Source organism: Odontesthes bonariensis, chromosome 21, assembly GCF_027942865.1.
Source record: "Odontesthes bonariensis isolate fOdoBon6 chromosome 21, fOdoBon6.hap1, whole genome shotgun sequence".
NCBI lineage: Eukaryota > Metazoa > Chordata > Actinopteri > Atheriniformes > Atherinopsidae > Odontesthes > Odontesthes bonariensis.
In genome coordinates, this window is record NC_134526.1 from 24,633,868 (window position 1) to 24,652,981 (window position 19,114).

Here is a 19,114-nt window from a genome sequence, read left to right on the forward strand (position 1 = left end):
CTCAATTGTCGCCGTCCTCTTAATGAATGAGCCAACAACATTTTCACAGAGGTGCTTCAATCATCGACACCTTGAGGGGCGGGCGGCCAAAATCAGTGGAGGACAAGCTCGCAGCTTTCCGTGGTACATGTTTTTACAGATTGTCTCAGCCACATGATGTGGCGTTAAGAGGCTGCGCTCATTTCAAGAATTTCTGCTAGACCCGACCAACAATAACAATAATCCCCAGCTGGTTAACTGCATCTGTGGCACTTGGAATTGAAGCAACATTCTGGATCCTTTTTAGTGCTGGCCCACACACACACACACACACACTCACACACGCTGCACCAATCAAGTGAAGTTCATAAGTTCACTACACTTACACCTATGTTGGGAACATGTTAACCAGACATGTACATATCAAAACAAACACCAGAGGGAAGAAGTGTCTCTTGATTTCTTAGCAAAACAACATTTTAATTTCACTCGGACACGTGTGCCTAACTAAGTGTTCTCTCAGGCTATCGCGTTCATTTTGCCTTCGGGCTCCATCACGTTGTCAATCCAGGTGGCCAGTCCACTCAGGTTGATCAGGTATCGGCGCCGCGGGCCGTGTTCGGCCATTTGATGGGCCAAATGGGAAAACCACAAGTGTGGTTGCCAGGTCTGGATTAGTATGGGGAGTTTGGACTCCGGCTGAGAATCTGTTGGAGTTATCAACACTCAGGCTAGTGTTAGTGTCGGGTCATTCATACTCAAAAGTAGTTTCTGAAATATTATCAGAAAACGAAGCTAAAAAAAAACTCCGGCAAAAGTGGAGATTTTTTAAAAACTCCGTTTAGCGTTTGTGTGTAAACTGGTTGAAAGAGACGAAAATGGAGTTTTCAGAATGGAATGCGGAGTTGTCGTCATAGTACAGAGCCCCGCCCCTATCCATCTTGTTGGCAGGATGCTAGCGTGAGAACGCCTTTCTCTCCGTCCATTGTTTATCTAGCAAGCATGGAGGTACTAGCAGCATTTCAGTTGTTGAGAGCTATACTCGCTTGTGTGATTTTGAAAATTACAGTCATACAATGTATTGAACAACAAAGACATTTTTCACGGCTTTAGCAGTTTTATAGTCCAGCGCAACGTGTAAAAGTAGCTCAGTCTCGCTATCAGTCCACACACATGAGCCTAGCGCAATATTTTCTTCTTGAAAAGGATCCGGAAGTTCTTCCTGTCAGCGGTTCTCTATTAGGCTTCTGATTGGCTTGTGTGGAATTCTCATTGTTCTAACACTGCCACCGTCAGGCTTGGCGTAATTTAACAGCTCCTGATAGCGTATTTCTCCGGATCAATGTAGACGTAGCTTTTTTAAAAAACGGGGCTGTGTGCACCTAGTTTTTTTTGCAAACGAAGGTTAGAAAATATGCGTTTTTCAAAATACCCGGGTATGTGTAAACAGCACCTAAACAGAGCCACGTAGCTGCGTCTGCCTGGTTGTCAGATGACAGACGCTATCAGTCTATGTGATCACGGCTAATTTGGCAGTAACACCTCAGTTCCCCGCAGTGAGTTCAGTCTGCTCCGCCACCATAACAGCACACCAACAAAACATGACCCATCACTCAGCTCACCTTTCACCTCCAAGGAGCTGTCAGACCACACAGGGGCAAACTGTGTGCCCCGAGGCCCGATAAGAGATGAAAAGCTAAGAGATGAGCTATTGAACTGAGTCATCCTCGTGATGAAAGACTTACTTACTAAAGCAGTCTCACTCTTCAGCTTCACCCGGGCCTGAGCATGTTCCCCAAAATGTGCTACACGAGCCACTAGAAACATTAAAGGGTCAATAAGACATGGAGAACTTGAGGCTTTTTGCAGCATTACACAAATCAGCCAAAGCCTGTCAGTCACCAAGGTAAATATTTGCATCAGGGGTTATGGTTTGAGAGACGTCCAATCGAGGAGTTAAATAGAGTGTTGCCAATTTGTGTTGTGTGCAAAAATTTCCCCTCAAACCTGTCAGACCTCTGTAAACACAACAAGGCTGTAGCAGCTCCAGCCGAGATTAAATGTTGAGGAAATATGATGATAGCGGTCCACTCGAGTGATTTAAAAAAAAAAGTGTTATTGCCCTGTGATTCATAGTAGTTAGGAACATCGCTTTAAACAAATAGCCTGTTTTTAACTGTCATGCTGGAGTCCTATCAGCTCCAAAGAAAACTTTCGTAGCTCAGGCTGACCTCTGGGGATGTCCCTGTGGGTATTGGGAATAATCAGGATTTTGTTTGGAATTTGTCATTCACATTAAGAAACTGCTAATTCAGATACCGTCATACCACGAAAACGGAGCACTTTTTCGTCGCTTGATAGTTGCAGATTGTGTACACGTGCATGCATTCCACCTGACGGTTTGCCTCTCCTCTTACCTTAGACGGCATCACTCGGACTGGGAATGAGTCTCTCCCCCTGACTTGCAGGCTCTGTCTCGCCGCGCATGCTGATGTCATGGGAGGCGTTCACTTTCTTTTACGAGCACAGCTCTGTGATCTCTGGTGGGGATCAATTAGTTGAGCAATCAGCCCGCCCTGTGCTTTTGTGTGAGTAACTGCTCGTAAACAGTTCGGTTGCCTGGCGAACAGGGAATGCACTGGCTCAACATAAACAGCCACCCAAGTCAGTCTGGCTTCAGTAGCACTGCAGGCTCCTCTCTCAGCACCGTGTATGTCATTAGGTAATGCAATGTGACATCAGCCCATGCAATGCACCCTTAGCCAGTGCAAATTAAAGATTAGCTGGTAATAATTTGTGTGGGTCGAATGATGACCTGTTTGGGGGTATTCTGACAGGAACAGTAGTTTTTTTCCTCTAGCAGGCTTTAAAGAAGCCAAGTTAAGAGAACACTTTAGTGGCTGCGCAGGCTAAAAGAAGTGTACTTGCTCGTGAATTTCCTTTTCCCATGTTATACAAATGTAGGGGTAAAAAAAACAAAAACATTTCTCTATATTTACATTGTCCGTGAGCACTGTTTGATCTGTGCCGTGACCCTTTTTACTGACAAGAAAAGAAAAGACCTGACGTTTTGTTGGGGCTACATTTTGTAATTGTGCAATCAGTAATGACCAGAGTTAGTCGCTCCCAGCTCTAAGCAGCCCCTGCTTGGTGTTGCCAATGATAACACACCCTCTCTTATGAATAATAATGCATAATGGCCAGCATATCTCAGCCCATTTATCCTCTTGTTGCAGGGTTGGGAGAAGTCCAGGGGAGGCGGGAGTGGGCGTACTACTGGTTCAGTTTGCTGGAACGTACGCCGTGTAATTGCAACAGCTTCGCCTGAGATCTTTGTTGCGCGTCACCCGTTTTCAATCGCGCTTTTGTCCTCTTTTGATACAGTAAGCTCGCTAATTAAAAGCTGCACTATCGTGCACTCAAAGAAGAGCATGTATTTTCATGCTGGCTGCTATCTTTTTGATTTAGGTTTTCCTCAGAGCTCCAGGCCTGTTCTCTCATCAGATCCTCCCATAAATCTCAAACTATGTCACTATGAATGTTTGGGGTTTGCTTCCTGACTGACCACAGGAGGAAACAAAGCTGTACTTAATGTGCAAAGATGATGGATTGTTAGGGAAACATCCCTCCGACAGTGGTTTTGGGAATACTTCCTTTTCACACTGTGAGGGTGTGCGTAAACAGGCTAACAACTGCGTCAGTAATAGAACATTCCTGCTGCGCCTGTTGATGAAATATTCTTATATGTGAGTAATAATCACAAAAAAATGTATTCATTTCTTATATATTTGTATGTTTTGGTGTGATGCCTTGTAAATTTTCTCTCAGGAACTATGAGTGCTTTCACATTGTAGGTGTGGAACCGGTCTGTTTCCTTCCTCCCTTAAGCTTATTTCCTTGAGTTTATAAGAGAGCTGTTGAAAAAAATGTCCCTGGTCATTAAGCTTGAAAAGCAAATTCTACTCCATCCTTGCTGTTACTGTATATGGACTCCATGGGTACAAATGTGGTTTTAAATGAGGGATTCAGGTTTTGTCATTCAGCTGTAGGTCTGAATATTCTGACAATTAAATTTTTTTTTTGACAAATGTCAACGCGGAATCGGTGCAAGCGTAAGCCTGATTTCTCTGGGCTCTGAGGCATCTGGGACGAACCACCGCATAGAGAGAACGTGTGTGGTGGTCAGACCAATCAGTATTCAAGATCTTTTTGTGGAAGACATAGGAAACGTGCGCTCTGAACCGAAGATGAAAAGGACCATCCAGACTGTTATCAGCACTAAGTCCTAAAGCCAGCCTCTGTGAGTGTGTGGAGTTGTATCAGAGCTCTTGGAAAAGCTCATTTACACCGATGGGATGACATTATTAATGCGGAAAAGTACAGTGTATTTTTAGAGCAACACATGCCGCATTCAAGACCACATTTTTTTTTTGCATTTCTCAACAAGATGATGCAAAAAACCACCTTCTGCACCATCATGGTTGCGAAAGAAAAAAGGACAAGTATTGAAAAGGACCTTGTCTGCTGTCCCAATCTGTCCCCAACATGAATGTTGGAGAATTTTTACGACAGCTTCATACTGTAGCAGGAAGAATGGGGGAAGATGGCACTCAAAATGCTCCATTACTTGGTATCGCCAAATGTAAGAACACCTTTGAAGTGTGATGAGAAGGAATCACAACATTAAAGAATGTTAAAAGCTTTACTGGCCAAACGTTTTTTGGAATCCGTTGCTTAAACTACTGTATAAAACCCTACGTTAAGTCAAAACATGGAATATCTTAGGTCCGTAACTTCTGTAAGATTTCTTTGCATTGTTCACACCATCCCAACTTTTTGTAATTATGGGTTGTATGTAACTATTTTGGCAGTTCTGTTGTTTACACTATATATATCCACTGCTTTTATCTAACTACTTGAGCTGTCCTGAAAGAGCATTCCAATTGTTTATACATTACTTTTCTACCATAATTCCTGCTTGCAAGTTTTCACACCCTCTTAGTCCCGCACATGTGGTGTTCGGGTGTTGCAGGGATTTTTAATCTGTAGAAGTACTTTTCCCACCTTACAGCAGATATCATTACCAAAGTCCACATTTTCTGTCATATATAGCATAATATCAGTGGGGAGTATGGTGATTATCGCACCAAATGTTTTTTCTACTTATTCTATCATTTGTTTGACTAACTGCATATTTCCTACTCGCTGTGTTTTTTGAGTAATATTAGGCAGTAAGGCATTTAGGTTTGAGTGTGAACACATTTGTGAGACGTCTGAAAATCCCCCATCTATTCTAACTAACTAATTGCGAACCTGAGGCAGAGCTGACCGCTTTTCTCCAGTAGGCAAGCTTGTATTTACAGTAAACCTGACATCCCATGATTGCAGCCTAATTGAGCTTGTGGTCAGAGGGGACACTCTCCAGACTAAACCTGTCCCAAATGGCTAAACAAAGCCGGGTTGCTGCGTTGGGCCCAGTTCCAAATCTCCCCCACGGAGCAGGGGAGGTTATTTTAACACTCCGGCACGCGGCAGCTCCTCTGTGTTCTCTCTTGTGGAGGGCGTATGGGAGAAGGAGGCAGGAAGCCACTAGGCTGTAAATCATGAAGCTGAGGTGACAATCCATCGCTCTTGTGGCATGTTTATTGTGCTTTTCTACACTTTTCTCCAAAGGCCTATTTATAACTGTCCACATTCCTATCTCAGAAATATCTCTCCTGTGTGTTTTGGATTGCATCGACACTTAACCCTTTATCTCACACGGTGGCTTGTGATCGAGTCAAATCTGGGGTTGAGTTAAGGATGTGAATTAATGGAAGAAGTCTGGGCCGGGACGTGCTGCAGCCTGAGCACCCACCGTGACCGTTTTTGCAGATAGGAAGGAAAAAGTCTGTGACTTAGTGGTTCATGATTGTTTTAATGGAAACACTGAGAGATCGCTGTGGACGTTTTGTCACTGCTGTGTTCATTTTTTTTCCACCCAAAGTTTGCTCTGGTTGCTAGGTGGCTTCCAGGACATGGTATTGAGTTGAAGAGGAAAAGGCTTGGTTTCTTCCTGAAGCGCATTAGCCGCAGGCAATCTCAGCAGGAACTCGCTGAACTTTAAAGCCACGGTAGTTATGAGTAAAACAAACTCTCCAATGAGTCTCAGATTAATGAAGGCATCCAGTATGAGGGGCCCCCAGCTGTCAATCATATGATTTAACTGCTTGCAAAAACACCTTCTAATTCATTTGGAAAGACGGTGTCAGTTTTTTTTTCTTCTTCTACGTGCTGTTTTAAGATGCATTCCACTCATTTTACACTTCAAGCCCGGATATTTATTACAGACAGCCTCAAGAGGAGTAGGCCGTGGGCCTGACTATCACTTGCATCTTTCTCTTGTACTCTCCAGACCCAAGAGGGAGAGTATCTCTCTTTATCTAACATTGAGCTAGATAAATTAAAATTTGATCCAAGTCTTGCTCTCATCTCAGCACCTTTGCTATCTTTGGTTTGATGCCACGACTGAACAGAGGAAGCTACTGTAACAGAGGCCTGTATTTCATGGGTTGCTGCACATCACGGTGTGATTTAACATGCTCTTTTACTGTTCTGAGGTCATTCTTTTTCCTAAGTGGGAAGCAGATACGGCGTATTATCTCTGACCCACTATCAAGTGAAAGTGACCCTTCCTCTCTGTGTAAATAAGCCTTGCAGCGCACGTAGACACACACGTGCAGATGTGTGCAGATTGCCTGTTTTCCTGCAAGTACGGGGAGGGAGGAAGCCGTCTGCTGTACGTCTCAAATCTGGGCCGGTCGGGAGAGGAAGGAAGTCACTTTCTACAGTTTGGAGTGAGCGTGTGAAGGAATCATGAGCCGTTTGCCCCACAGTAGCTGTGGTGACCTGGAGAAGAGATGAGAGGAGGATGGAAACAGTCTACATGTAGCCGCTCGAACTAAAAGAGTTACGGCAGACTGGAGGACAGCTTAATCCTCGTGCGTCTGCGGACAATTCCCTACTCCCAGTCTGACCGAGAGATTTGCCTCAGTTGCACACACACACACACACGCAGTGAGCAGAGGGATGGTGGAGGTTGATGGATCCCCAGGTTTTCCCGTCTTTGAGCAGATGTGGAACCCGGGGATATTTATGGTCATTTTGGGAGCGATATGTGGTAGCCAGTGATTTTTCCTCTCCTGTATCAATCCTGCTGGATATCCCCTCAAATCCAATAAGTGGTTCCTCATTCTCCCTGGGAGAAAAATTGGACACTGGGGTGCATGAGGGATGGAGACAGCGAACAGGGGGATGTAGAAATCCATTACGGGGTAACAGAGCCACTTGGAGACACCCCCACAGAGGTTATATGGAGAAATAAATATGAAACTGGATCCGACAACTCCATTTCCTTCTTAAGGCAGACTTTTTTATGTCTGTGGGTAAGTTGCTTTTAATGAACAAAGGTGTGGGGTAATTAGAAGCTGACATCGCTGACATTCATGTACATGATCTTATTGGGATAATAGGGATTTCCCCCTGAAAACAACAATAAAGCAGACTTCAGAGTTATTACATGCATTATATTATACTACATGTTACTATATGATTCTTTCAAGGCTTTTTTTTCCATCTATAGTGATCCAGTTGTGAGCTGTTGTCTTTGTGTTGCAGTAAAAAGACCCCTGTGTCGACAGCGCAGCAGGAAAGATGGTACCAGTCAAAGCAGCTAAGCCTTGCCTCCACTGCAGAGTTCCTCAATGCTTTCTGGGGGACAGAGAGAGGGGGAGCCGTGGCACCGGGGGTAAGTCGGGTAAGTGACACTGAAGTGTGTTGTGTGTGGGCGTACAAGCAGCGTTGTCACTGAGCTGGCTGTGTCGGGTGGCAGCGCAGCAGGGGAGCTGGCTGGGGGTCTGAAGCTGAGCCGCGGAGCGTGTCACTCCTCTGGCCCATTAATCATTCCCAGCCTGCCCTGCCTCAAAGGGGCTCGGTGTGCGCGCACTAGGTGGTCCTGATGCCACCCCGGAGGCCCCAGTCAAGTCAGCTCCATGTAGACAGACAGTGGACACAAAGAGTTGAGCATCCACACACTCACGCAAACATGCATCTATTTCATCTTGGCTCGGTGAACAATAAAGCGTCTCATGAGCAAACAAAAATAAGCAGCCACGAAAACAAACAATTCAAAATGTTCAAGCCATTCAGGATCAACTTACCGAACCATAATCTTTTCTGTTGACTCTAAAGGATTTGTGAAATCCTAAAAGATTTGTATAGGTCGTGCACCTATTTCTGGGCAGTTCCTCTCTGCCTCACACAGACTGTTGGACCCTCGCTGCTCAGTCAGAATTACACCAAACTGCTTTGTTGTTGAATATGGAGTTTGTGTATTCAAATCATTTTGCAAGACCAGTTGAATATAAACATTCTGACAACTTTTTGGGATTGAGAAACACAACTATTTCCAAAAAGAAAATAACAGTTACCATAACTCCAGTGGTTGAAACGAACCGAGCACATTTTTCCTCAGGCGCCTCACTTACGCACAGCCGTGGGATCAAAGTTGTGAAACTCCAACTTTACACTTTCTCCTCCAACACATTGGACACTTTTAGTTTCATAAGCACCTTTTTGATGATCATTTCTCATGGTTGAGACATAATTTCTTTCAATACCCCACATTATCAAAGATTAAATCCGTCTTTCAAGATTTTGGGTGTACAAAAAAATCTTACAAAAAGGAATAGTGTAGTAGACTCTTTTGTGATGCCTTTAAATGTTTGTGATGCCAGTAAATGTTCAAATGATCCAACATCTCACCAATAATCAAAGATTTCCACCTCCTCAGATTTACATTTGTTGTACAAAGTACTTTAAACAAGCTGAACTTCGAGCAGCTGTAAGTTTCAGTGTAGCATAATAATACTTTGTACAGTCAGGGGGAACAAACCAGCACTTTTCATTACATTTTGCTGGTGATATTTGCAGAAGATATTTCGGGCAAGGCTTTCACTTGTTATTCAGTAGTTTTGCATTATTGTTTTGGAAAGGATCTGTAACTCATAAGGTCATATTCTACGATTTGGAAAGAGGTCTGTGAAGGAGGGAGGGGAAAACTTGGTGGAAGGATACTAAATCGACAAATATTGGAAAGGCTCTCTTAGCTTTTTCAGGAATCCAAGCTGCTCGCTGCCTACAGATGTACTTTGAACCTGCGTCACTGTCAAAGTCAATAACGGCACAACACGTCTCTCGCTTGTTGTTTACAGTATGGTTGGTGTGAACACCGAGACACACATGGCATCAGCTTCTCAAACCCCATATCAGACTCGCTGCGTTCAACACGGATCAGTGTTAATGCTATAATATCCAACAGCCCGCGCAGGAAAGATGGGAGCGTTAAATCAAAGTGAACATGCGCCTCTCAAAACACGGAGACACCTCTCCCAAAATGCCCTCCACAACTCAGCTGCAAACCATTTTTCAGCCCGCCTTTAAAAGCCCGAGTGAAACCTTCCTCGCTCCAAACAGCACGTCTGTCTTGAATTACGAGCTTAAGTTAAAAAACAAAACTCAAAACACGCAACCTCTACCCAGAGGACAGTGGACTGTAAAAGAGGGTTGTTGTTGGGTTTTTTTGTTGGTTTTTTTTTTGCATCTCTTTGTTTTATGGTCTGGCTGTATACAGAGAAACCTCTCACCAAAGTCACAGAGGCTTGTGTTGCAAGAAGGACCGGAGGCGGCAGCACGAGAGCCAGTTCTAGAAGCATTGTTCTGCGTTTGTGATCATGAAAGGGTTAGCATGGAGCATCCACACCATGGAGTCTTAAGAACAGAAATGACGCTTTTAGTCGTTCTTTACAAAGCTTTGGGAATATATGTGTCACTATACTGCTTCTGTTGAAATGTCTTGGAGGCTGACGGATGTAAAGAGGGGGAGCGTCTCTATGAACGGCCGGTACCAACAATAGTCTGCAGGGACAATAGAAATGAATTTGAGGTGTCATAAAAGGGGGGTGTTGCTTTGTCCTCTAACTAAACTTAAAAAAAGGGGGTTATTTACGGCTCATGCTCATATTAATTCTTTAATTATTCTCAACTGATTTTATCTTTTCACTGATGGAGTCTTTTTTACATTTTTTTTTCAAAGCTTCTCACAGCAAACAATGCAATACTATAACAATGCTATACTTGCATGTTTTTAGAATCAAAATAAAGTCACTCATTGCGTTTGCCTTCCAGCTCTTTAGGGGGAAAAAGGGGGAAATAATTTTTCCCTACGTAAATAGATTTGACATTTGCGGTTTCAGTGGCCATTTTATAATAATTGTTTTTCTGAAGGTATGGTGGTTTAAATGGGAAATTTAATTATTTATAGCTTCCTTTAACAAACAATGATCATATGAGCTGGACAACTTGAATTTTGTTCAGTTCATTCAGATTTTGGGACATATTGAGTGCAGGAGGTTTCTTTTCTAAATCGTGGGAAATGTATAAAAAGGTGCCTTTCCTACAGCTGAGCCATATTTATTTTTTTTAAAAATCCGTTTTACACAATAATCCTTGAATAAAACAACAATTCTGTGCAGTGAAGACAAGTTAACGGATCGCACCTTACAATGAAACAGCAGTACGTCTGATTTGTGAAATTTATTGGCTGTAGTTTAATGTATGAAAACTGATGGTTAAAAAAATATATATATATGCGAGAGAATAAATCACTTTCTAAAAAAGTGCGTTGCCAGTTTGCTGCAGCTGGTTAAGCTCCCTTCGTCTCCAGAGCCGGCTGTCATGCAGGCTGTGCTGATAAAGTTGGATATTTCTTTCTTGTTCAGAAGAAAATTACACGGGGTCTGCTTCACATCTGATTCTGCTGATTGAAACTGATTGGTTCTCTGGGAGTTTTTGCTTCAGGGTCACTACAGCCCAAAGTCATTTTTCTTCCTGCTTATTGGCCGGAGTATTTGAAACGTCCTCCCTTGTGCCTCTGAGGCGCGCTCAGTACTGACGTGTTCTGAATGACTGAGACTCATCAGTCCATCTATCTGGCAGAGGACTCCTCATGGGACTCAGTGATGTTGGTCTTTCCATGCTGCTGTGTGCTGTGTTTTCAAACCTGAACAACACCTGCTTTCTATTAACTGCTCTTTCTTTTTGCTTGTGTTTATTCAGATTACTTGAACTTTTAATCTTTGACATGCGGTTTGGAATGAAACCTTCAGGGCTTGGTCTTATGTTGTTTATCTGCACAGCATAGGTTTTTGTGTTACCCGTGCAACCATTGATGGGGATGGAAACAAAGGCACAACAGGAGCAAGATGCTCGCACTGACATTTATTTGTTTTCATCTTTTTCAGATGTTCTTTAAATATTTAATACTGGATGTTGGCAGGGGCGTATTTGTCTTTATTCATCTCCAAAGGAGAAGTTTCTCAGTGCTTTGCTTGTGGGTACCTTACTTACTATCAAGGGGATTAAATTAAGTCTGTCTCTTGATTTGCAAACACAGCCGGTTTTAATTTACTGTACTATGCAGCATGTTAAACTAATGTATTTAAACACTGAACCCATCAAAACAGAAGTCAAGAAAGCAAAACCAACCCCAGAAATAGCCATATCCTCTGGCTATTGTTGCCAAAATTCATTCGGGGCGGGGAAAGAAAAAGGAAACCCACAAATATGTGTCAGCTTACACACCAGACAATAGCAATAGAAGACTCGGTATCACTCGCACGGGCACACAGAGATGAGTCAGAGACGAACATAAAGAAGAGGACAGAGCAGCGAACGAAGCAAAATGCAGGTTATGTTACACGAAAATCTATGACATCATACCTGAGAATAATTCTCCTCGGCTGTCACATGGGCCGCTGCCATGCAGCTGAAATGAGACCCAGATGGTGGGCAGGTCTGGCCTGGCCTAACCTGACAACCCAGCAGGGGGGACAGGTGGCACCGCCAGCGCCGGTACGGTAATGTCCTCCGCCAAAGTATGTCCCCACCGGTAATTTGTTCACGCAGGCAGAAATGAACTATTATTACCTCTGAAGAATTTGGAATGGCGTCCGTGAAGGGTTGTGACGGTTGCACTGTACAAAGAATGCATTTTAGTCTTAATCGTGATTCTCTTCTGAGCCAAACCAAATACTTGGTAATTGCCTAAATCCAACCACAAAGTGACAAAGCTGTTTTACCTCCTGCAGCCTTTAGTGGCGGTGCTTTACAGGATGCCGCTATGGGTCGTATTTAAGGCCATGACCTGACTACCTATAGGCTGAGTGCAGATGCTGCCACTGGTCCCATCCAGCCACATGGAGAAATAAAAGGTCCAGGCTTGAACTCAACGTGCCACAGTTGCAAACTGCACATGGAAACGTGTTGACCTTGTTCTGTAAGGGTCTGGTTTCCTCCAGTCCTTAGCAGCGTTTCCTCAGAAAATGGGCTTTTCTTTCTAAAGGTACTCGTGCTTTGACTGATTTGAAGTGTCTGGGCGAGGATGGAATCTAGAGTAGCTCCGCTGGGATATAAAACTGAATTTACGATGTGGTAAAAACTGAATCCAAGTGACAGTACAAATAAAAATCAACCTATAAACTGACTTTGTTTGCGTTCGAATACTTTTATAGCCACATAGCAGCGCTAATGAGCCAGTTTAAAACAGATGAAGAAATCTTGAGCATGGCCGGTGTTGTCACTGGTGCTTTGACAGAAAAAGGTTCAGGACCTGTGGTCCAGACTTGAATTGCTAACAGACAGCAATAGTACTCATTTTAACATATCCACCTACCATTTTAACCAATAAACCTCATGCTTCTTTGAAGATCGTGTTTATATCCTGCCTTCTATTATAAGGAGAGCTAGAAATGTGCAGCACAGACTGGGAGCAGAGCTATCAGCCAGTTGATACAATCATAAACTGATTCAGCTACCTTGTGGGTGGCAAACATGCTGGCGCTCTATCATAAAAATATCTTAACAAATGCCAAAGTACAACTTTCTCTTCACCGAGCCTGTGATCAGATACACAGAGATCTGTATCCTGCAATGCTCGATGGCTTGATGAAATCACAGGTCCCCCATGTAATTTCTTTCACATGAAATACACCTCAAGCCACATAAAAAGCCTGCCAACCGTAGGACTCGACATGCTGAGGTGAAAGCAAGGTGTACTCGGAGAATAAATCAAAAGCATCAGGAAGCGAGACTGACTGGGCCTCCAGCTGACTTATACAGCCCTAATAAAACAGAGCATCGCATGGCAGGGCGACAGCGAAAACAGCGCTGAAACTGAACAAGTGCAAAATTACACGTATGAGTGACCGAGGCTTACATTTTCATCTTGCCTCAAAGCCCACTTGGCAAGCAGAAGTTTCCCACAGTTCCCCTTCACAGCCCATCAGTCAGGCCGGAGAGGAGTGGGGGCTTGACTGTCAGGGGTCAGTGCTACGCTGAACATGGAGAGAATATGAAGCAGCTGCCTGGGACAGGAGGGCCTGACCTGTCACCATATGTGTGTGTGTGTGTGTGTGTGTGTGTGTTTTCCAACCATGTTCATAACTTTATAGAAATGATAACGAATCGTGTGCAAGGCTAAAGTTTATGTTTGCATACGTGGGGTTGTAGTAAGAAACGTGTGGGAAGAGTGGGAGCACGTTCGGACAATTGATGGGTTAAGTCTCACATTTAAAGCGTTTCTTCGTAACAATGCACAACGCCGAATAACTAAAAAGGCTTTAAATTAAAAATTGTTGTTGCCAAAGACTATAATAATTTCAACATTTACTTCTATTCTAATGTAAGATCAAAACATCTTCTTTAAGGGATTTAACATCGTTCTTCTCTGTGCATCTCTCTCTTTGTACGCATTTTGTAACAGTTTGTGAATATTTACAGTCACTTCACGCAGAGGTCCCGTTCCAGATGCTCCTCGGCCTGCTGCCCCTGTAGGCAATTCAACCATCCATCCAAAACTAACTAACTCCCCTCCACCTTCTGACTCCGGTGTGGCCGATCAGATTCCTCAGGAGGGGGACCTGTGACGCCCATGTGTTATGGACAAATTCGCTACTCATGTGCCTCCAGCTGATAGGAATGTGAGGGCTGCTGCTGCCAACATAAATGCCTTTTTGACAAAATGATGGCAACCCTGCACGCAAAGTCATGGGAAATTGACTTTGTCTTACTTCCTTGATGCCTGCCACCAATAAGTGAGGCCAACTCTCCCATAACCGCACCTTTTTTCTTTCTCTTGCTTCACAATGTCCTACATCAGGGTGGACCAAAGCAGCCATTCTGCATCCCCACTGCCAGACCATATGGACTCAGTGCTCAATGGAAACAGCCCCTCCCCTGGCTCTTCTTCTTTCACGATAAGGTGTCAGGCCACAATTCCTATTATTTCCTCTGTGGAAGACATGCTCAGTCTGGCTCTTCTGCGGCTTTATTTGATGACACCGCTTGCACAAGAAGTGAGACGGTGAAAAGGGGAGAGCCTCCCACTAAAAGCGAGATGGATGCCGCAAGTGACAAGCTTTTGTTTTAGTAAAATGCGCTCACATGCGGGCGAAAGTCGGAGGCCAAAGGGAACAACTTGCTCACTTGTTCCGTTTGGTTGAGCAAACCATGGCAGTGTCGGGGCTTGTTGCGTTTCCAGATTCGCTGCCCTGTTGTTGAAAATAAGCATCACAGCAAACACACTTCGCTCTGTACAACATAAACTCCGATCTGGCTTCAAATTACTTAACGCTTTGTCCTTCTCTCTGAATAGTTTTGCCGCCTTCAAAGTGCCAGTTTATACTCTACGCGCCAAAAATGTCAATAAAACCGCCCTAATCGCCCACCCAATCTGTAATAGCACCTGCTTATGGAAACACAACACGCCCCTGCAGTCTATCTCTGCAGCTGCAATGTTTCCTTCCTATTAGAGCCGCTATTACAGTCGGAAACACGGAATCAGGACGCAATTACGCGTTTGGACAGGCGCGCTTTGTTTGCTGAAAAGACTTCCTGCCTTTTATTTCCCTGTTAAGAACTTATTTTGAATGCAGATTAAAGATCACAGATAAGCTCACGGTGTTTTCACTGAGCAAAAATATATTTAGTTTAAACCTGAAAATCCCGTCTTTGCACACAAGGAACCCTGATACTCCGTCTCCTGGAAAATATTCGTTTGATAACCAATTAGAAGCACCGAGGAGATTCAAATTTCTGAATTTTATATATCTAATATATAAAAGTACAAGCAGTAAATTCCACAGTATGTCTCCGCTACTTGGAAGTTATTTAGTCCTAAATTGTAATTGGGCTTTTTTTCCCCAGCATAATTACTGGACCTAGTTTATTTTCCTTCGGACATGGAGAGAGTTATATAACAATCTGATAGAGTGTAAATTCATTTTTGAATAAGCCATCCCATGAGCGGTATTATCAAATTTAATCAGATGATTTCATCGGTCATTTTCGCCGCTTAGGGCCTGAAATTTCAGCATGTTTTCGAGATGCGTGGCCTTCCTCTCTCGGTGAATAATCTAGAATTTACCAATAGACCCAGTCGAATTTATACCCATCTTTTAAAAGTCAGATCACAATCTGTTCATCTTGGCCAACAAGTAAGGCACACGTTTCTCTTTTAAGGATGAAGACACGAGATAGATTTACATTTGGGAACATTCTGATGAGCGCGGTTCATTCTCGGAAAGAAAAGAAATCACACGATAAAGATACAGATCATCACAAATTTACTCGTTGGTTGCACCAGATGTGAGACGAATAACTTAGTCAGGTGATATGTTATAAAAGCTTCCATTTCCATGGTGACGTATACATTTTTTTATTTTTTTTTTAAAGAGACTCAGGCTTACCGACACACTCGTTGGCTTCCCTGGCCGTGGCGCGCTGCCAGGGTCGGTCGTAGTGGAAAGGTTTGCACCTGTCGCACTCCGGCCCCGCCGTGTTGTGCTTGCACTCGCACACCAGATTCCCCTCTCGGTCCTTGACGCATTTCGAAGCGTGCCCGTTGCACTTGCACCGTCCTCCGACCTGCAGGTCAGACACGGCGTAAAAGTAGGAGTCGCGCGCCAGCTCCGAGTCGTCCTCGTTCTCGTCTCCGAACGTGTGGAGCCGGCTGAAGATCACCTTGATGTCGGTGGCCGTCACCCAGTCCTGCAGCACCGGGGAGTTGTCGAAGTCGTGCGCAGACGGTCTCCCGTCCAGGGTGCTGAAGGCGATGAGGCCACCTGTCAGAGGGTGCATGTCGGTGTGGGAGTCCGTGCAGATCGCTTCTTGCTCGTTCTGCTTGGTGATCGTCGCCTTATTCTGCCGGTTGTACATCTTCTTACACTGAGTGGAATAAAACTGAAACGGCATCCACGACTTGCCGTAGTCCATGGACTTGTAGATCGCCATGGACTCGGGTCTGGGCGAGCAGAACTGTAGGCTCACATAGGTCACCTCGAACTTTTTCCCCAGCGACAGGGTGAGGGTGACGTTCTGCGGGTACTGCACGTAGTTTTCAGACTGCCAGCAGGTGAGGTTGTGAGGGTTGTTGAGGTCCGTCAAATAGGCAGGTGGATGGGACTTCTTGGGGTCCCCGGCGTCGCACGTGTGACAGTCTCTGGCGCGGTCCTCTCCCTTCTCGCTCACCACACAGTACCGGGCGGCCGGGTTGCCGCAGGTGCTGGACACGCGCACGTCTTTCCCGAAAGCGGAGTTGACGAAGTCGGGGATGCATCTCCGAGGGTTCCCGTTCTCATCATAGCACGGGTCCGGAGGGGAAGACTGCGCAGCAAACATGCTCAGCCCGTATCCTCCGAGGGCACCTTTGGTCAGCGCAGAAACTGTCAGCAGGGCGCTCCAAATCTCCAAAATCCCTAACATTGTAATCCGAGCACCGCAGGGACCGATGCGCTGAAATGCAGGAAAGACAGGATTATCAGATGATAGCACTGGAGTTAAACATTGAGAGGAAATCAAAACAACAGCCTACATCTAATGATGGTGAGACAGGCACGAGGAAAACTAGTGGCAGAAGGAGGCGAAGCAAAGCATGAAAGATGCTAAATGTGTAAGAAATAATCTTACGAGGCAAAGAAAACTCCACCCAGACAACAACCTCCAAATATACCGCTCAGTCTGAAAGTGTTGGACTCCAAAGAATTTGGAGAAACAGCCTATCCCGTTTACGCACGAGACAAAGGTGCTATAGTTCAACTTTCCACCCTCTTTGAAAAATCAAGTAAAAACAAGATATGGCAAATGCCCAGCTGGCTCCGAGTCTCTCTCTGCCTCTGCCGGTCCAGTCAGTCACACCTCTGCCCACCTCTATCTCTTTCTGTCCCATTCCCCCTCTGTTATCAGAGAAAAAAAAGGGGACCACTTGTGTCTGAGGAGCGGAATTTAAGTCCGCTGAGCGTCTCTCTGCTGAAGAAGAGGGCGCGGCGACATCTTCCGGTTCATTACCTCAACTGCACGTAGAATGAAATAAGAAATAAAGACAACATTTTGGTCGAAATGTTGCAGAGAAATGGGCTGCGAGTTACAGTGATATGAAAAAACTGATTAATCCATTCATAAGAGCAAAACGTAAAACAGCATGGCACAATTGTTGCAACCCAGGAACACTCCAAGGTATTAATATGCAACTTTAAGTGTTTTTAGACACTGTTCCACTCATTAGGGACACAGAAGTTAAGATATATTTCAGTCTTTGTATTAACATAGTGATCCTAGAGGGGGATGCAAAAACTCTTTTGTTCCTCTGGCCATCAGGCTGTACAACAGCTCTGATGGCACTTCTGAATTTCACTGGTCACTTTATATTTTTAAACTGTTTTAAATTGTTTTTTAAATTCTTAGATTGTTTTTAAAGTGTTTAAATTGTATAAACATTTTTATTGCTTTATTATGTCTTGCTACTGGATGCTTGAATTTCCTTTGGGATCAATAAAGTATCTATCTATCTATCTATCTATCTATCTATCTATCTATCTATCTATCTATCTATCTATCTATCTATCTATCTATCTATCTGAGATAACTCTGAAGTTTTATAAATGAATAAATGTCATTCACCTCTTACTGCCAACAGATCCAAACCAGTTTTATGATACGATGACACCCACAGTCATAAATCTAAGATGACCAAGAATGATATACTGCTTTCAGAGCTTTTAGAAACAGAAGCAGAATCATGCATAAAATCTGCATCACCGTAATCAAAGATGGATGAAAACGTCGACTAAACATGTTGCTTTTTTTTATTCTTGGCAATGCATTTTCTTTCAGAAAAAACACCAACAAAGGTTTTCATTACTTTTCTACGTTGTCAATATGTTTCTTTTAAACGTAACTCATCAACTGACTGTCTCTGTCCCGTCAAAAGCTGTGATATCTACTTGTGAGAGGGCTGTCAGACCGACGTCTGGGGAACCGCGCGCATTTTGTTTTGTGTGAGTTAGGAAGTAACTGATGGTCAGTTGGACAGCACAAAATCAGCAGATTTTGAGCCTCCTGGCCAGCAGAGTGCACTGAGGTATATAGAATAGCATCACCTGCATGCAGTTGAACGATGCTGTTCCTAAATTCCTTACCTGGGTCATTTTTGTAAATTGTAAACAAAAGCATGTTTAAAAAAAAGGAAGTTTTAGGCCTTTGTCACCCATCAAACTGGACTGACAACCATCCGCCACCACAGTCTATATTTTGCACACCATTAAAGAGATTCTTTGTCAAAGTAACACTGGAGAATATGGCAAAACTTTTGCACTTTGGCAAAAATAATCTCTCCTTGTGAGCCCTGCACATGCACATACATTTTGTCATGCTGAAGAAGCCACCAAAGTGGCCCTCACAAGTGTCCCTATGTACTGTGGTATCTCAGCCCCCTGTTGCTACTTGGCCTAGGATAGTTTCCGGCTTCAGGATGTGGATAAAACAAGTCAACATGCTTCAGAAACGTGTCAGAAGCACACAGTTTTAAGGCTCACAAACATCTCCAGTGTTGCTTTACAATCCAGGGACTTCTAGGCACCTGCAGAGTGTTTCCTTTTTTGACTGCTTGCTCTCAGTTGTTCAACTTTTCCTGCGTTGGTTCAACATGACCATTTCGAGATTGTTTGATAGTCATTAAGGGCTTTTGTCTACCCTGATGTACAGT

General features: G+C 44.0%; 1 protein-coding gene across 3 annotated transcripts in view; it reads right to left on the bottom strand.

Annotated features, from left to right (window-relative positions):
• The window catches only part of ntn1b (netrin 1b), a 41,945-nt gene extending 24,646 nt beyond the window's left edge, over positions 1-17,299 (bottom strand). The window contains exons 1-2 of one of the 3 annotated variants that reach the window (XM_075453836.1): positions 17,041-17,299; positions 15,822-16,866 (exon numbers count right to left, since the gene is read on the bottom strand). In XM_075453836.1, the coding sequence (XP_075309951.1) occupies positions 15,822-16,836 (1,015 nt within the window). In that variant the 5' untranslated portion in view covers positions 16,837-16,866; positions 17,041-17,299. The other 2 variants (XM_075453838.1, XM_075453837.1) reach the window with 2 other exon arrangements.
• Between the last annotated feature and the right edge of the window lie 1,815 nt (positions 17,300-19,114).